The sequence below is a fragment of the Pteropus vampyrus genome, unplaced genomic scaffold (assembly GCF_000151845.1).
Source record: "Pteropus vampyrus isolate Shadow unplaced genomic scaffold, Pvam_2.0 Scaffold234, whole genome shotgun sequence".
NCBI classification, from domain to species: Eukaryota; Metazoa; Chordata; class Mammalia; order Chiroptera; family Pteropodidae; genus Pteropus; species Pteropus vampyrus.
The window spans coordinates 348,066-367,672 of NW_011889015.1; the positions used below are offsets into that span (position 1 = coordinate 348,066).

General features: G+C 34.5%; 1 protein-coding gene and 1 pseudogene across 2 annotated transcripts in view; one reads left to right on the top strand and one right to left on the bottom strand.

The window, feature by feature from the left end:
- NNT (nicotinamide nucleotide transhydrogenase) overlaps positions 1-19,353 on the top strand; it is an 82,833-nt gene extending 63,480 nt beyond the window's left edge. For both annotated transcript variants that reach the window (XM_011373883.2, XM_011373882.2), the window contains exons 20-22: positions 15,370-15,488; positions 16,725-16,840; positions 18,362-19,353. In XM_011373883.2, the coding sequence (XP_011372185.1) occupies positions 15,370-15,488; positions 16,725-16,840; positions 18,362-18,511 (385 nt within the window). In that variant the 3' untranslated portion in view covers positions 18,512-19,353. The remainder of the gene's footprint in view (positions 1-15,369; positions 15,489-16,724; positions 16,841-18,361) is intronic.
- LOC111728889 lies at positions 6,741-6,859 on the bottom strand (annotated as a pseudogene).
- Positions 19,354-19,607: the final 254 nt, after the last annotated feature.

A 19,607-nucleotide genomic window follows, 5' to 3' on the forward strand; every position in this document is an offset into this window, starting at 1 on the left:
ATGGTGAACCTGTGGGCTGATTACTGTTTGACTCATTTAGCTTTCACACTTTCAGAGGGGAAAAGTCTTCCCACAGTCTTTTAGAAAAAGTAAAAACTTTCTTTTTCTAAAACCATACACTTTTTGAAATATGAGTTAGAGCAGCAGCTGTTCCTGTCACGTGCCATTTGGGCACTGGACTCTGCTATTGGGAGGATATTAGGCAGAATGGCAAAGTTGAGGACTCTGCATTTCTGCATTATTCCTCCTGACTTTGCATAGATGGTTTGAGGCAGGTAAAGATGGGGGCCAGTAGGTGATGACCCTTTTCGGCATTTTGCGGCACTGCCCTGCACACCTTTGGATCCCTATTCTGGAACTCTGCTGCTGGGCATCTGTGATGGGACTGTCTGCAGTCCCCCCAGGGAGGATCACTGCTGTCTCTTCTGTGGGGGAAGCTGTTTCACTAGCAGTTTCATTGATATGGTACCGTAAGTCACAGAGACAAGGTAACTGTTATTAAGTAAAATGAGTTAATTCTCTAGAATGTTAATGTATGTTGACAAAACTGTTAGTGTCTGTTAATAAAAATTCCTTTTAGGTGCCAATCTTACATTTTTTGTCTGGGGGCAGGTGATAAGAAAAGCCATACAGTGTGCCTAGAACTAGTCAGAGAGTATCATGCTAACTGGATGCAGAATCCCTATCTGCAGCTCGATTGTTGCAGCTTTTAATAGTGGTAAAGAGACTTAGATGAAATTGGCGGGTTATCGAAAATGTTTTAGTGTCAGCTGCATTTTCTCTTTTCTTGTTTTTTTTGTCCTTTCTTCCCTTCCTTTCCCTTCCTTCCTCCTCTCTCTCTTTCTCCCAATCTCTATCTTCCTGTGATCTATAAATTGTGGTTTTCAAATAGAGTTAAAATACTATTTTGTGGTAAGACCAGCATTTCTGTGATGTATGTGGTTCCCACGTTTAGTATACTCTTAGATGAATTGAAGATAGAAGATGAGAAAAGTCATCGACTTTGTTTTTTTTAGTTTTCACATAAGAAGTCTTGTTTTGGTAACTTATTCCTATTTTCCTATAGGGTATTAAACTGTGTTTCCTTTTTAATCATAGCCTTGCCACAAAGTATTTGCAGACCTATAAGTGGAAAGGATGTGTTAAAGAATGTTTTATGATTTTTCTAAAAAGAAATTGTTTTTCTGTATTCAATCCACATGTGAAAAATCAAATGTATTAGTAATGCCTTCTGTCACCACATAATGTTTAGGAGATGAATGACAATCATAATAAAATAGAGAAAGATGGCTTTTATGTCTTAGTTATACTTAGGGAACGGAATGATTAATTTGACCTACCTCTCTTATTACCCATTGATCAGCCTACATTAACCAGACATCTTGGAAAAACAGTGTTAGGTGGATGCAAAGTTGGAGAGCATCATAAGGGTGTTGGGCAGCTTGACAGGAGGCAGGACATGAAAGGAAAGGAATAAGAAGGGTAGGAGAAAGATGATCTGAACAGAAAAGGGATGTAAGACAAATGAAATTTCAGTTTCCAATCTGATTAAAATTTGAATTTTATCCACGAGGACATAATATAAACTGCTGTTAATTTATGATGATTTCTGTGACATTGCATGGGGAAAGTAATTATTTGACTTAAGATTTGGGGGAGATAATTTAATTAAATATATATGAATAGTTTCTCAGTTATAATTCATTTTTTTATTGAACTGATTTGTGACTAGATCATAGGTTTTTTTGTGCGAAAACTTATCATTCTTTCACATAATTGTTCAAATAACTTATTAATAATAATAAATTTATTAATTTATTATGTAGGATCAGAATAAAATTATTGTTCAGCCTGATTTTTCTATTTGTGAGTTAGGAAAAGTTAGCCATTTAAATTGATCTAAATATTTGATATTAAAGATGAGATTATATAATAGTATATTAGATTTTTTTAATATAGTATATTGAATTTTCAACATGGGCTTTGTAATAATTTATGTAAATCTCACATTTGAATGAAATGGAAGAGAACTATTCTTGCTAACATGATGACAGTGGATTATCATATTTTTCCTTTCTTGCTTCTGTGCGAAGATTTTTTTATTTAAAGAGAATTATAGAAACTGTTGGTTTTGCTTTGTGCGTGTTGTCGTCTTTTCATGGGAGAAATGCAAAATATCTTTATGAAGTTAGGAATATGGATATACATAGATGCTGCCTTTTTTTTGAAGAGACAAATGTCTATTTGAACAAGAAATGGCTGCAGCAGTTACCTCGTCTTTTAATGAAATAAATCTGTATTTATAGTTTGCGGTAATTTAGTTCTTTCATCACTCTATGGAGCTCCCACAGTGTTCATTGAGCACAGCTGCTAGGCCTCTGGTTTTGGTAGATCCTTGAGCCTCAGGATCCCAGCATGCCTAGCATCCAGATGTGGTGACATATTCGCACACATCCCTTGTGGAAATGTGCCAGTGTGGACATACGATTGTCATCAATTAGTTATGCCCAAGTGGTGCCAAGAAAAATTGCATCTGTCATACAGTCTGTCTGACTTCATGGCCCATGATTGATTTAGAGACACTCCTGTTTTGCTTTTCTTTGGCCATAGTCATAACATGCTCGCAGAGAGCTGAGGTTATATAATGAAGCACATGACATTTCATGACAAGAGCCCATCATGAAAGTTCACTGACTTTCTTTACTGGCCAGGATTTTGTTGCTTCCCAGTTGCCCATGATGCCTCTGTAGCTTACCTAATTTATGCATGATTTCTAAATGCATTTTGTTGCAAAAATCTTATGATACAAAGTAAAAATTTTCCAATTTTTTCCAATCTTTGGATTGGTATGATAGGCTTTTCATTATAAAGCAGAGATAGTGTTCCCAATGAATATTTCTTAGAGGTGGAAAAATTTTTTTTATAAAGCATTATTGCTTGGATTATCACAGAAGTTTTTTGAATTTATGAAACCACCTTTCAACTTCTTCGATCGACTAACTGACATTATATATTGCTTTCATGCTAATATTCAACTGTATCTTTCTATTAATAATTTATTGATAGAAATTTACTACTAGGTACTGAGAATACAGGGCTGCATAAGCCTAGTTCCCATTCTGAAAAGCTTAGAGTTTTAAAGAAAACAAATCTATAAACAAAGGAATCGATGAATGATTTCCATTTAATGTGATAATATGCTAAGTAGGGAAGGAATGTAAAGTAGAAGTGTAGTTAATTGTCCATGGGACATTTCAAACTTCTTATATTAATAACATGAAATTTTTTACAGGTTTTAAAAAATAAATATTATTTTTTCATCCCCTGTCTAAGCACATCTAGCTGCCAAAGGTCTTTACAGTTTAATAGTGTTTTATGGTCTTATATGACATGGCTATACTAGGTTTAAATATATATTATTTTTGCTAAAAAAATCTATTCTTTGAAGATAACTTGAAGATGGAATATTTTATCAATCTAATTGGATTTTTCTATTTTTCATGCATTAAACATACTTCAAATAAAGAGAGTTCAGCCTTTTTGGATTTGTTATGTTTTGGGATGCAGGGAGAAGTATTGTAGAGCAATAAAGGTTTATGCTTCTGAAAGGAATAGAAATTAGGCTAGAGAAAAGATCCACTATAGTATTTGGGTCTAGAAATAGCCATTATTTAGCAGCTTCATGACATCTTTGTAATGCTTTTTTTTAGACATGACTATTTATGTTAATGACCATTCATTGAACAAATAATTAGATAGTACTTTGTGCCAGTCATTGTTCTAGGTCTTGAGAGCACATCCGTGAATACACAGATAAAAATTCCTGACCCTGCAAAGTTTACATTCACTGGGAGTTTCGTTAATAGGTTTTAAGATATCCTGAATTCTGAGACATTTATAATTCCATTGTGTTTCCAATTCAGATACTAGCTGAAATAATTGAAGAGCGATAGCAGAGTTACAATTGGCGCTATTTGGTAATGAATTAACCAGTGCTTCTGATTTTCTGAAAGAATATGGTGTGTTTCTTTGCACTTTATACTGAGCCTGCTTTCTTGGAAAACATGGTGATGAAAGTTATTTGGTCAAATGAATGAAATTTTTGGTGAAAGACAGGAAAACTGAAAAAAAGTATGTGTATTCACTGACATCTATGTTCGACCTATGTATAGAATTGGCAGTAATCTCTCAGACCAAAGGCATCTGTTGCGCTCCTAGAAAGTGGCCATCTTCCTCCCAGATGTCGACTGTTGACCAGGCTACTTTCGGCTTTATACCATCCATAGCTTGTTGGCATGGTGGAAAGTAGACGGTGTTAAAAGCCTATGATTTAGGTGCTTTGTAAAGCCTCTGCCAGATGTACTATTCTAGGACTCATTCCTTGGAAACCCTGTCATAGGCATTCCAATGGTCCGACGTAGAAACTCTCACAACTGATGAAACCACTGCCTCTGACCGTCAGGGTGATTTTTGGTTCTTAGTTTTAGAGTTAGTCATAATAAACTCTCGGAGCTGGTTTTCTTCAGTAAGATTCATGTAAACATGGCAGAGTATAAAATAAGAGCCCTCTTCTCATTTCATGTTCAAAATCTTCATTATCTTGCTAATAATTTACATTTTATGGTTCTCACTAGCCATTGCATCCCAAGAGCCATTCAACAACATCATTAAAGTTATTCAGACAGGAGATGAAATTAGGCGTAATTTTTACTAAATCTATGTCTTATGCCAGGTTATAATATTCCAGACCATTAGTGACAAATTAGAATTTTAGTTTCTTCTCTGATATCATTCTTCATAGTCTTATTGGTTATTTTGAAATAAAAACTATGTCAATAGTCATACAGTTTCTATTCTGGTTTGGTAGCTAGATTTGGTTCAGTGATGGAAAAGCCACATTTGGACACAACCTTTAATCTCCTTAGAGAGGAAAAGGGTAGCACTGTGACGTGGTTCTGCAGAGGACTTCGTTAGTGTTTGCACCTAATGTGATCCTCTTTAAGTGACTTCTCATTCTTTGGGTAGCCTCGGCATACACATGGAAAATGTAACCATTGCCTTTTGTCAAACATTTTCTCATCCACATAGAACAGGTTCTATTATTCTGTATTAGAAAAATTGTGCCCCTGAGACATTTTTATAAGCTCTTTAGTGTTCATAATTTTCTTCCTGAAGAAAGGCAGGCCATGAACACCAGATTTCAGATCAGACTAAGCAGATCAGCCCTCATTTGCCTTCAAAAAAAAGAAAGAAAGGTACATAATGTTCTCAAATCCTGGCTGTTGGACAGTTCTAGGAAATTAAATGAACATTTTTTTTTTCATTTAGACTTGTATGTGTGAGTTCATCTGAACCACTGCTTCTTAGAAGGAGTTTCACAATTTTAGAAAGCTGGGTGACTATCCTTTTGCTAAGATGCTTTGCCAGAAAGTCAATTCCACAGCCTTTCTCATTAACCAGTTTTTGTGGCTAGCGTCTGCCTTGTCAGGAAGATTTTTTCTACTTCATTACCATGTTTCCCTTCAGATGGATAGGCTGGTCCCAGCCTTTTCATCAGCAAGGGTAATTTGTGTCACATTTACCCTGCTTCATGTTTTATAAGGTTTTATTCTAAACTACATTCACTGAAGTTATTTTTTTAAAAAGTAACTTTTTTCTTGTGCTTTTAATAAGTGTAGATGTCAATCAGAAGTTCTGATCAGAATGTGATAAACCAAAAAAACTTGCCTTTTCAGATCCTGTCATATTTTTCACAGGTGAAATGTACAATTAAATTAAAAAAATAGTGAATGTAGTAACACATCTTTTCATTATCTCCATGGACCCTCCTCAGAATGGAGCACTGCCACATGCAGACATAGATACAAAGGTCCTTAACGTGTCGCCCCCACAGGGGACTCTTTATTGCATCTACAGGGGAATTCCCAGCCTGTTTTGTGACTGAACAGTAGGTACACATATTTAGTGGTATTCTAAATAAAAAATTCCTACTTAGGAAGCAGTTGTATTGGAGAATCTTTAAGTTCTATTTTAACTCATAAGATTTTATTGACTTGTAAATATTTATGTTTAAAAACAGGAAGAATAAGTAGGCTTTTAATAAATGAACCTTCTTTTTATTTTCCTTTTGTCATGTCTTTTTCCTAGTTAATTTATCTTCCTCCAAGGAGCTGAGAATAAGATATTTAGGTAAATTGTGGGATGATGTTATTGGGAAGGCAGAATTCCAGAATGCTATCAATGTACATTGTCCTGTATACAGTTTGATTTTAAAATATAAAACACAGTAAAAGAAAAGAAATTAACCCATTGAATAATCTTGAGTATGAAAATAGATTTTGCACAGTGACTCTGAAAACATTTAACCAAACAGTAGAAGGTTGTAAAACTGTATATATATATATATTTAATCTGGAGATTCTTTTCACTATTTATAATAGCAAGAGTCTTCAAAATGGAGAAAACACTCTAAATACTTTAGAACAGGGTGCAATTGTCCCTGTAGTTTGTCTTATTGTTGAATTGGGGTACCTGACTCTTCTTCCTGGTTTATCGCTAGACTGAATCTGGATATTTCCATAATGCAAGAAGGAAAATATAGTTTATTTGAACAGTTGTGGTAGGATCCACGTAGTGAATGTTTTATTTTTATTTTAATTTTTTTAGGCAGGCAACCCTTGATTGACCTCACAGATTGCAAGGACCTTGTCAGTTTATAATCCCTTATTTTTTATTTTTTACTCCTACAGCACCTGGTCTTCCTAGGTGGTCTCCCATCCAAGTACTAACCAGGCCCGACCCTGCTTAGCTTCTGAGATCAGATGGGATTGGGCTTGTTCAGGGTGGCATGGCTGTAGGTGGTGAATGTTTTATATTCTTTAATAGTCCCACGTGTCCACAACTGCTATAGTGCATCCTGGTCAGGACATATTGTCTCCATTGCCCATGATCATGGGAGTTCTCGTTGTTATGTCTTCTTTAGAACATGTGGTGTCTGAAATCTAATGTGAAGTTGCAAAAAAGTTTAAGAATAGAATTTATATCATAATGTATTATAAAAGAGGCTTAACAAATTATGGTTTTTTAAAAATTTTACTTAGGTCATGCAGTATTCATGAATAGCTCTTTTATATACTCTTACTTTATTTTTTCTTGGTTAATTTAAAAGGCTGTGAAGATTAGCTTATTTCATTTGAGTAGATTATTCCACTTTTTTAAAAACTTTGCCTAGGTCTATTTTTAATTGGTGACCAAGGCCTTAGCTTTTATTATATAATGCTCTGTGGAAAACCATCACTTTCATATATGAGAGAGGAACATATCAAACGGTGCTAAAATTTTTCTTGCTTCAAGATAATTGAAGAGATTGCCCTGACTTGATGACATTTGTTGTCAGTCGAGGAAACAATACCTTTTTGCTTAATAGTATCTGTGGAAGGTTTAAATGTGGTCTTTCGAAATTTAAATGTATCAATTTAACTATTCGAATATTAGTTTTGACCAAATTCTCAAAGAGTCCAGTGTTCAATTATTTTTCTCAACCTCTATTGACTGTACAATTTCTCTACTCTTTTGATGTAGTTGTGAGTACAAAGAATATCTGGCTTTTAGTGGACTATATTGAGATTTACTGGGGTTTCAAGGTAAAAATTAGAAAACCAACTTAGAAAATGTTGATATCAAACTAACACTTATTTTAATGAAAAACGTATTTCTTTTTATATAAATGATTATTAAAAATATGCATTTATTTGAAAAATACAGATGAACTTTTATATTACAAAAATGTATTTGAGTAGAATATCATAATTGCAGGTTACATTTATTAAAGGCTTATGTTCCAAGCATTGGTCTAAGGTGCTTTGCATAAAAAGCTCTCTGCATGAACTGTCTCACTTAAATCTTACAATACTTCTCTGAAGAGGGTTTCTTGTCAGTCTCAGTGTACAGATGAGGAAAGTGAGGCAATTTACAGGAGTAAATTGTCCAAACGTTTTGAACCCAGGCAGTGGGACTGCAGAGCTCTTAACTGCTACCCTATACTACTTCCCTAAATTCTTTCTCTAAAAAGAGGCCTAGAAAGTTTATGAGTCAGCATACCTTCTTGGGCACACTGTGTTGTTTAAAACCCATACCTCCCCCCGTCACCTTTAATTGAGTACCTACGATAGAGTGCTAGGTATTGTGAGAATTGATAAATAAGACATGGTTCCTGTACTCAAGGACCTCTCAGTCTGGAGGGCACAGTCATGTCAACCAGTTGTTATGATGCAGTACCTTGTAAGGAGGAGGTACATAAGGAAAAAGTTCTGGGAGCATGGAAGATCATTCTGTGATCTCATTTTAGTAGTTATTTCCCTTCTGTAGAATCTTGTTGTGGTCAGGGACAGCTGGCTCTGTTTTGTTAAGCATGCACACAATAAAAATAATTTTCATAGTTCAAAGGGAAGAACTAAAAGGCTAGTAGGCTTTGCATTTTGGAATTCTGGATATTCTTCATGTGATGATGGAACTTTGATGAGCTTTGGCCGTCAGTTCCTGGAAATTGCTGGTCATGGCCCACCAATGTCTGATATAATTAACTTTAATACATACTTTGGAGATTAGCCAGTTACATGGGCCAAGATGGTTATAAATTCACATTGACTCATCAACATGCACATACATAGTTTTATAAATTTAGCGTGTTCTGTTATTTCTCCCCAAACATTGGCATTCTCTGGTAATAGCCTTGCATATATTTTTCTCTAATCTTAGAATCTTAAAGTTTAGTATAATAAATTATTATGCAAACAGATATAAAGTGGTCTGTCCTTTGGGATATTCAGCATAACATGTTGGTTAGCTTCGTGATTATTTACCCTTTGCAACTAGTGCAGGAAACATTGTTTTTTTGAAGTCTGCAGCTAATCAAATGTTACAATAATAACAAATACATTTAGAGGTCTTTGATTTCTAATTTGGTCCAAGACACCTCAGTTAAAGCATAAAGATGATAGCCAGATAGATTAATTTAAAGATAAGCAAAGGCTGCATTAAAAACAAATAAAATTAAACAAAAACATACTGGAATTAAGGAGGGATACAAACTTGAAATCCATAAGTAAATCACAAAGTATATATATTGATTTATTCAGATAAAAGATAAGCCCTAGTTCATGGAATTTGAGGACTGGAAAGGGAGTTCGAAGTAGATTGAATAATGGCCCCGAAAGATGTTCACCTTCTAATTCTTAGAGAATTTGCAGATTTAAGGTGAGGATTTTAAGATAGGGATATTATCCTGGATATTTGGATATAATCACTAGGGTCCTTAAAAGAAAGGAAAGAAAGTTGGAATCAAAGAAAGAAATGAGACAATGGAAATAGAAGTCAGAGTAATGCAGCCACGAGCCAAGGAATGATGGCAGCCTCCTGGAGCTCAAAAAGGCAAGGAATAGATTTCTCTTTAGAGTCTCAAGAAGGAATACAGTCTTGCCAACTGCTTGACGTTAATTCAGGGAAACTGATTCTGGACTTCTGATGTCAAGAACTGTCAGAGAATCAATTTCTGTTGTTTTAAGCTACTAAATCTGTGGTAATTTGCTACAGCAGCAATAGGAGACTATATAAACCTTAAGTATCATGTCGTACAGTGAGTCTTAGTCATTCTTAAATCTCACCAATAAGGTTTTGGGAAAAGGCAAGAGCCTAAGGTGGTAAGCAGGAAACTTATTGGTGATCAGAAGTTAAGATTAAGAGAAAATTTTTGTTGTCTAAGATTACTGTTACATCTCAAAAGAGCACAAATGAGTAATTCATAGCAATTAGTACTATAGGAGCGAGGTAGAGCAATGTCTTACGTTGTTCTGGAAGTCCTGAGTTGCACCTAAGCTGCTACTCTTTCATATCAAGACCATCGGTTTTGATCCCTCGCCCTCCTCCTGCACACGAAAGGCTGTCTCAGCTACTGTAACTGTCTTGATTATGTCCACTGCCAACCAACTGTCCTTCACATTTTTATGTGAACGGGTGGTTAGTATATCAGCTCAGATTAATAATGAGTGTCTCTCTCCCTGATCAACAGAAAAGAAGCCTGAAACTTTCCCTGACTGGGGCATTTGTTTTAAATTAACAGAAAGTCTTTTTTTCAAAACTTAATTCCAATTCTTTCTTTTGCATTTGAAGACCATTTTATTCTGTTTTTTGAAAATGAGGACTATTTGGTCAACTTCTGTTTTATTTGATCTGCTTGAAAATGAAGTTTTGCCTTTTTTCTAGCCAGTTGAGTTTTTCTAAAACTTAGAGGGGGTTATTTTCTAAGTTGTTAGGTATTTTGTGTTTCTCTTGTACCTTATCCAAGTATTGTCTGATCCTTTTCAGCAGCATCTCCCTGAACTGGTGATTTAATTATATCATTGAGTCTTGTCAGTGATAGAAGTTAGAATACCTTTTTGTGCATGTGAGAAAAGAACTGTGTTAATTTGGAAAGTTAATTTGAAATACAAATTGGCATTAATTTTGAATGAAAATCAGCTGATTAATAATATGTTAGATATATTAGTCAGTAAGAACCTGCATAAAGTAGAACGACATTTCAAGCTAAAATTTTTGATTTTAAGCTATATTCTTTTGTAAATTATTTTGTTATGTCATTATTCAAAAAAAATGACAGATCAGGGCCCCAAAATTTATTTATAAGACCTCTGCCTTTGTTGGGGAATGTTCTCTTTGTCTTTGGTTCCCTCACTCAATATTTAGAAGAATATCGAGTTAAAATGTTCTGTCAGTACTCATGTATACCAAACAGTGCATTTGGTATACATGAGTACACAAAACACATAAAAAAACACATAAAAGTTTCCATTTAAGTTCTTCTTAGCTGAGATTTAGTTTGTTAATCTCAGTAATCTATTTTATTATGTATTTACAAAGAACTATTAATTGGAGGGGGAGAGAAATATGGACCCTGTCTGCTTACTCAAATGCCTGTTGAGCAAAAAGTATAGATGGTTACTATTTCTAACAACTACTCATTATTAATCAATTTTAATTTCAATAAAGTAGCTCTCAGAGAAACCATCAAAAGCCTTGTTTTTCTTTTCTCTTTTGAGGTAAGAGTAAGGGACAGGGGCAAACTATTTTGAGCTCTCTTTAAGACCTTGCAAATATCCTGCTCCTCATCCAACTTTACTCCCTAGATTGAACATGTGCTGATGATTTTTATCTGAACCAGTTTTTATTATGAACCAGTTTTTATTGCAAAATGGTGGTTTTGTAACCCCACCATAATTATCAGTCGATGTCTACCACTGTCGGGGAGAGTGTGAGTCATCCCTCCCTCCCTTCTTCTCTTCTTTTCTCCATTCCTTCTCTCCTTTTTTTCTTCCCTTCATTCCTTCCTTATTGACTTATGAATCTGTTATCAGTCTTGCCTCATGAATTTCCATTTTCTCCAGGGGTTTATAATCTATTATTTCAATGTTCCTTATTTATTTCAATGTTCATATTACTTTATTTTTACATACTTTAATGTCACGCGTGCTTTTAAAGCCACATATTCGTGTCACACTCTTATGTGCATTTATTTTGCTTTGTGCTCTACCCTCTTTCTCACTTTATGCAAAGATTACACAAATTCAATGTTTCCTCTATTTAAAAATTTGAATTGTTTATTACACTTAATTGAACTTTACTTTCTCTGAGCCTGATTGTTGATTTTTCTTACTGCTTCTTTTACTGCCCATGAACCTAAGGGATTGATTATTCAGCCATCCCCATCATAGAAGAAAAGGTTCAAAGCTCTGAACCCAAAAGACTGATGCTTGTTCATAGAATCTTTCATTCATCATGTCTTTTCTTTTCTTAAATTCATGGCAATCAGCAGGTTTAATTTTTGTATTAAAATTTATATTTTGTATATAATTTGTACATAAAATTGTATATTTTGGTTATTTTGATATAATTCATTTTTTTCGAAGTTTATTTTTTATATTCATACTTAAAATGCTGTATTATTATTAAAATATTAAAATGATATTTATGTTTCGATTTGAGGTTTAGTTATCATAACTCTCATTTAATGAACATATGCTTTGGTGCCTGGAGAAATTTTTTTTCATTTGTTTTATTGCCACTGTAAAAACATTAATTTTTTAAATTAGATATTTCAACCGAAGAATCTGTGTAACATTTTGGAAATGTTTTCTCTTAGGCAGTTTAAAAACAGCTGCAGTAGTGCTGAATATAGCTACACGAAAAGTGTGAACATAAATTGTTCGTATTTTGCCTCATTTCTTTTGTATTCAGGAGTGGTTGAAAACTCTGGTATGGTACAGAGGATGACATTAGGATAGCAATATCTAGTTTAAAAAAAAGCAATCTTGTTTTTAGGGAATATTTTAAAGTTTTTACTTAAGTGTTGAACTATTACATTCACAAAAAAGATAGGTGAATTTGTAGTTGAGGGACTTAAAACCTATGAGATGGTGAGATTGGGTGATCGCTGTCTGGAGCAAACTATGACTGCTCTTAATGTTATTCTCACTAAAATAAAACTACAGATAGTCCACTGAGGAAAGAGAGGATGAATTCCTTTAAAAAGAATCTTAGATTATTAATAGTTCATTCTATATTGTTCATTCTTACCTCCCACTCCTAGTAGTTTTTTCAGATTCTACATCCTCAGCACTTAATAGGTGCTGGTCAATGTTGTACATTGTTGTAGTAAAAGATCTTTTTTTCCTTCCTGTGTCTATTTATCCATGCAAAAATTTAATTTTTAAAAAATTTTATAATTTATAGCATCATCGAAAATTTCTTGGCTCTCAATTTTTCTTAAAGCACACTATAAATTGAATTATTGTCACTCCTTATTTTATTCATTTGAACAGAGATCAGTATTTCTCAGACCTTTTCTACATAGTTTTATATAGCCCTTGGCATTTGTGAGCTTATAAAAACATCTGGTTACTACTCTATGGTAAAACTGAAAGAGAGAGTCATTAAGTGACTTGTCCAACATCACACAACTGGTTAACCTGAGCTGTTAACTAAACAAAACCATCTCTTAAATTGCTCAACTTGAACGACTATTGTATAATAGTTAAAAGTTCAGACTCTTGAAGCAGAAGGACGTGAGTTTGAATCCTGGACTATTTACTAAAAAGGTTGTGCAAATTGCATAGCACATCCGAAAGAGTCAGTATTAGCTATTATGTCAAAATGTATTCCAGCAGCCCCTCTTATATGCATTCTTGCTTGCTTGCTTCTTCTTCTTCTTCTTCTTTTATATAGGAATTCAGCTCTAAAATCCAGTTTATTTAACTAAGTACTAGATTTGAATTGGCTGCCCTAAATGCTAATTCTTGATGGAGATTGTTGAAGATGATTAGAGATAGAATGAAATAATAAATGAAAAATTATTTAGAAATTATGCCACAATATAAAAGCATGAAACATTTAATTTATTTTAAATGAAGTTAACTTTTTTCCTACCATAAAAACTATACATTCTCATAGAAAATTTGGAAAATATATTTAAAAAAAAGAAGAGAAATAAAATGACAATCTGTTTGTTGTACAACCACCTAGAGATAACTGTTTTGTTTACTTTTAGCCCCAAGTTTCTATTTTTCTTTTTTAACATATATTAGTTAGGAACATTAAGTGATCCCAGGAAGAAGGTTATATAAAGGGGAATTTGATAAAAGAGAATACCTGTCACTTGAAGTCTTTTTTCCCCCAATTGCAAGACTCATAATAATTCAGGCTTTTCATGATCAGTTTTAATAGTGTAGAAAACAATTTATCAATTATCTGGGCAATATAGATGGCATCTTATAACTCTTTTCAGGCCTGCTTTTGGGAGGGGTCAGTTTCTATGCTTCTGTTCCTAACAGGACCTGTGTTAAGAGTGGGGAGGGAGGCCTAGCTTGGCAGCAGTTCCTGGGAAAAGTAACAGGACTTCTTAAATGAGCACAAGTTTTGCTGAGACAGCAATGCATTGTGCTAACTGTGAATGCTAATTCAGACTTAGGCTTCATCAATGAAAGATCTGAGGATGTGATTTTCTGGCTGTGCCTTATGCATCTAGATCATATCCAGCATATTTCATTCACTTTGGGGGACTGAGGTTTGAGCTGGGCATTGGCCGTGTAGGAACAGGAGACTAGGAGAGTAATGGGTATAGTCATCTTGTCAGTCACTGAATAGTTGAAAGAATTGAGAATGCTATGCTTAGCAGGCATCCTAGGAGAGCTGAAAGGAACATACATGTGAAAAAGGGAGTAGACTCATGGCTCTACATGGCCAAACTACATACCTTGGAAAGCAATGAGATAAGGGCTCTCTTTGGCTTAATATAGTGTGTGCGTGCGTGTGTGCGTGCGTGCGTGCGTGTGTGTGTGTGTGTGTGTGTGTGAGTGTGTGTGTTTATGTTTTAGAATATCAGAGTTGTCTAGTAATGGAATAGACCTTAGGAAGAGATAAGTTTCTGGTCACTCAAGGTATTTAAGCTGAGATTGGATAGCTCCCCACCAAGAGATACTATAAAATGCATTTCTTTGTTGGATTAATTCATTCATTTGTTTGCTTTTTATTGAGTCCTTCCTATGTGCCAGGCACTGTGCCCAGTGCTAAGGAAACAAAGATAAGTAAAGTGGGTAAGAGGTCAGATTAAATGACTTTAAAGATCCCATTATGGCTATGGCTAAAAGAAATCACTTGATGCTTCACTTTTTTTTTTTTTTTTTTTTGCCATAATAAAGCATGGAGCTCTGATTTGTGTATTACTCTGCTTCTTAAACACGCCAGAGTATTATTATCATATTTCTTCTGTGACATGGAGTAGCGCTTCATATCACTCTAAGATTTTAGGCTGTTAGCTTAGTTTCATGACAATATTTTATTTCCCCATCTTTAAACATAGGGATTAAAATCAAATGTAGAGTCAGCTTTTGAAGGAATAATCTTGATTTTTTGTGGCAAATGTTTAATTCCATGCTGACTTACATAAGTTTTTAAAATTCAAGATTTATCAGAAAGTATGAGAAAACACAATGCTTATTAAATGTAAGGTGATATTATATATTAGTGTTATTGGAAGTTCATTGTATTTAAAACATATATAGAAGAGTCAGGCTCTAAAATTACACTTATTTTTCTGAGAGGAGTTATAGTTTGTGTATACTGAGATATTAAATCTCCAACTTCAATATTTATAGATTGACTATATATCTGGGCTTAGTCTATTCCTGCCTGTAGAGATCAGATAGTTAAGAAGAAGCAGAGGTGCCAAGAACAAAGTGTGCAGATTTGGCGGTGATATTGGGGTCTCTGTACATTTTGGCCCATCAAATAAGGCCAGCTGTTCATTTGTTTCATGTCTAGGTTTGGAATCCACCCAGTTGCAGGCCGGATGCCTGGTCAGCTTAATGTGCTGCTGGCTGAGGCGGGGGTGCCATATGATATTGTGTTGGAAATGGATGAGATCAACCATGATTTCCCAGGTGAGCGATGGGGGCGATGGTGGAATTTAACTATTCTTATTGTGAAGAAAGCAGTGCCAGTCTTAAGATATAAACTGTGGAATCACTGAAGACCCACTAGTCAGATGTAGAGTAACTCGCTCCTAGTAGGTACGTACATGAAATTAAATAAGCGAACCATAGTACTAAATAAGGTGCTCCAGATATATAAGCAGCATGAGTAACTTTATTTCTATAAGGAGAGCTGAGGGACCATGAAAATCCTGAGAGCAGTGCAGTGGAGTGGAGTGTATACCTGAGGGACTCTGAACAGACCTGGCTTTAGAATCCAAGTTCTGACTTGTAACCTTGAACCAGGTACTCAGGTGCCTCATTTATAAAATTGCTTCTCTTGATAATTTAGCATCTGATTTTTGCAATGTTTACTGGTTTCCAATTGTACCAGTTCGTGGTCAGTAAAGTAGTTTTCTGTTTTCTTAAAGTATTGGGTCTTCATTAGCTAAGGTACTGTATTTTATGGCTGTCATTGGGTAGATGTTGAATGCTAGTGACATTTGGCCCAGGGTCATGTTTATAATTAAACCAGTTTCCTCTGGCAAGTATCCACCATAAACTTAAAAATACTGTTTATTAGAGAAAAATAATGAAATTGTGTGTATGTCTAGATTCACGTGGCATTTTTGTTAAAGTCAAAGATGGTTTATATTATAGTCTTTAAAGAGGATATTTAGGCCATTTTAATTTTATGCCCCCTTTCAGATTTCACTGTTGCTAAATTATGTGTGAAGCCTGCCAGTTCCAGGAATTATAGAAACAGTTTTAATACAGTACAGACGCTTAAACCATTTTCTTTTAGATATCAAATTGCATCTTAAGTGGTGATTTTAGAAGTTGAAAATGGAATGCAAATATTATAAAATAATGTAACTGGCAAGATCATTTGGGATAATGAAGGAACTATAAAGTCACATTAGATAGCTCCATTGTGGGGAGGTAAAGCATAATAATGCGAACTGCAGTCAGGATGCTCAGGTTCAGATGTAGGACCTATTGCTTTTTAGCTGTGTGACATTGGCTAAGTTACTCAACCCCTCTGATAAAGCTCTTTGTACAGTGCCTGACACAGGCGTGGGTCCTATAAATATTAACTTTTATTGTTTTTGTTGTTATAAAGTCAGGTCACTCTAATTTGCCTCAAAAGAAATGAAAGTAGCTCCTTTGAGTTTTACATTTTCTCTTTTTTCTTTTCTTATGTAGACACTGATTTGGTCCTTGTAATTGGAGCTAATGACACTGTTAATTCAGCTGCTCAAGAAGACCCCAACTCTATTATTGCAGGCATGCCAGTTCTCGAGGTCTGGAAATCAAAGCAGGTAATGTTTCAGACTTGCGTTTCTTTCCAGTAATCAAAGATCTCTTAAAATACACACACAGCACTTTCCTTGGTCACTTGATGAGAAATGACAAAGTTTTTTAGGAAGCCCAGGAGTTAGAGTATGTTTAGGGTCCAGCTCTCTAAATGTAGCTTCTGTCTGTTCTGTGGTCACCAGAGAATCCGAATGAATGCCCTGATGAGTAGAATTAGATGATATTATGTGGACAGATTAACCACAGCTAAAAAAATTGCTGTGAGCTTTTGGAATGAGTTTGGAAGAATTCCAGATCAAGTCCAGTGAAGCAGATGGCTTTTCTCTGGGACAGTGCGTCAGTATCATCGCCTTCATGCATGACGACGGGCACATTTTTTCATTTAATTTTTTTGAAAGAGAATTTGTATGTTGTTATGGGGTGTCTTGAAAGAAGGTGATTTGGAAATCCAAATAACAACATGGCATAAGGAAGCAAGCTTTGTCTGTGCACATTACTTCTGAAAAAGCAAATTGCTAGATTGTAAAGAACTCAGTTTTATAAAGTTTTCTCTGCCCCAGCAGTGGGCATGTATGTTTACCGATCCTAAGTCGTATCTGCATTTTAAGAACCATAATTACATAATGTACATTTTCTCTCATTTTGTTTCCCTTTATTGTAAATATGTGAGTTTAAAACTTAGTATTTGTGGTGGTTGAGTAGATATCTCATACACTTGTTCACATGTATATGAAAATATATTGTATCGGTCATTAATATTTGAGAGCTTGCAGTGTGCATTATTGTACTAATGCTATTTGCAGCTTGAATGGACATATTTGTACATCTTCCATTTTTGGATAGACGATATATCCTAGAAAACCATAGGAAGGCTTTTCATTTCATTAAGCACTGACTTGATGTTTAACAGGACAGCAACATCTGTCATCTGTGTAATTATAAATGTCTATACCACATCAATATTAGAGATGGACTTAGCCCTTCCATTTTGCTCTGTAGGAGCATGATGTTAGTTATAGCACTCTCCTTGTGACAAGCTAGGCTGCTCTTGGGATTTCGTGTTAGAACTTTCTGATATATTTTACCTTAAAGTGATGGAATAGGAAGTGTACCATTTTCCCACTCAACTAAATTTATGTTAGGATTTGTAGTAGAAGCTTTTGCACTGTTCTTTTTAGCACATTCACAAGATGCTTATTTTTCTGACTAGAAAATATTATACATAGTCTTTATAGAGAAAAGTGCTGAGAAGAAAATCACTTATAATCTTATCACTCACACATAAACTATTGTTAACATGACTTTTTCTCTCATGAGTATAAGAGTATGGGTACATTTTAAAAATTAAAGTTAATGCAATGTAAATATGCATTTAAAAATACTCCTTGTGTATTTTAAAAGTCTCTGTACTAAAGAATTAATAGTGGTATATATCTTGTTCAAAGTTAGGACAAGGCAATGTTTATGTGCCTAACACATCTGAGCCAGGTCTGTTAATACACTCTGTCACTTACTCTGGTTCTTAGGTCATTGTTATGAAGAGGTCCTTGGGTGTTGGCTATGCTGCAGTGGACAATCCAATCTTCTACAAACCTAACACCGCCATGCTTCTAGGAGATGCAAAGAAGACATGTGATGCACTGCAGGCAAAAGTTAGAGAATCCTACCAGAAGTAAATTTAAGAGATCAAGCTGTTGTCTAACAAAGCCACCTCTTCAGTTGTGGGAACAGGCAAATAAAGTATCAATATGTATAGCTGATATACATATCTGTAGCAAAGCTCTTGGAAGAAAAGGAAGACTTTGAAGAATGCAAAGAAAAGACAGGGAGATTTTTCATGATCAGTGATTCCTCAATTTAAAAAAAGGATTGAAAATTCTAACCATCTTTCTGTGCATATTTTTTTGTGTTATAACTCAAAAGTATTTTATAAAAGGAGAAAAACAACCTCATTTTAGATGTAATCCATTTGGATTTTAAAAAATTCCTCCTCAGAAGCCAATAATGTTTTAAGAAATAAAGTCTTTAGGATTTTAAGACTTACACTATATGTGGATCTGAAAAATCTGACATAGTGTAAACATTATAGGCACCTGCATTACTGTTTTTTCAACAAATATGACTAATTTCAAACTTTTATCAACTCCTGAGCTGATACTTACCATTTAACTATAATCAAAATCAACCATATCGAATGGATTTCAGTTTTTCAAACTGTACTTTCGATTCTAGTTTTCAGGGGTGTATTTTCCTACTTCTGTTTTAATACATTAAAGGACTAGATAATCTTCCAGAGATGCTGGAAACAGTTAAATAATTTGCTTTGTTTGTTTCGTTTAGAATACCAACGAAACATATAGTTTGAAATCAGTATTAGTTGTATTTTTTAAAACCCCATTTCTAATTGGAGATCTCTTTAATTTCAATCAATTTATAATATGTAGTACTGTACTAAGTGCACTTGAATGGAATTCAACTATTTGCCTAATAAAATGAGTTTATTATGTTTGCACAGTGATGTAGCAATTGTCTCTGGCGACAAAAGGCTAAAGTCTAATAGTTCTGCCTGTTATTAACATCTGGGGAAGACTTGCTACTATAAAATAGATGAAATTAATCTGTCTTAACTGTTTTCAAGATTTTTTTCTCCTACAATCAGAGTATATTTTGAGGTCTTACATAATTGATCGTATTTGGGAGAAATGGTGGCACTTCTTTTTAGTTATCTCTTTGTTTATATAAGCATTAGTAAAAAGCATGTCTTTTTTGCAG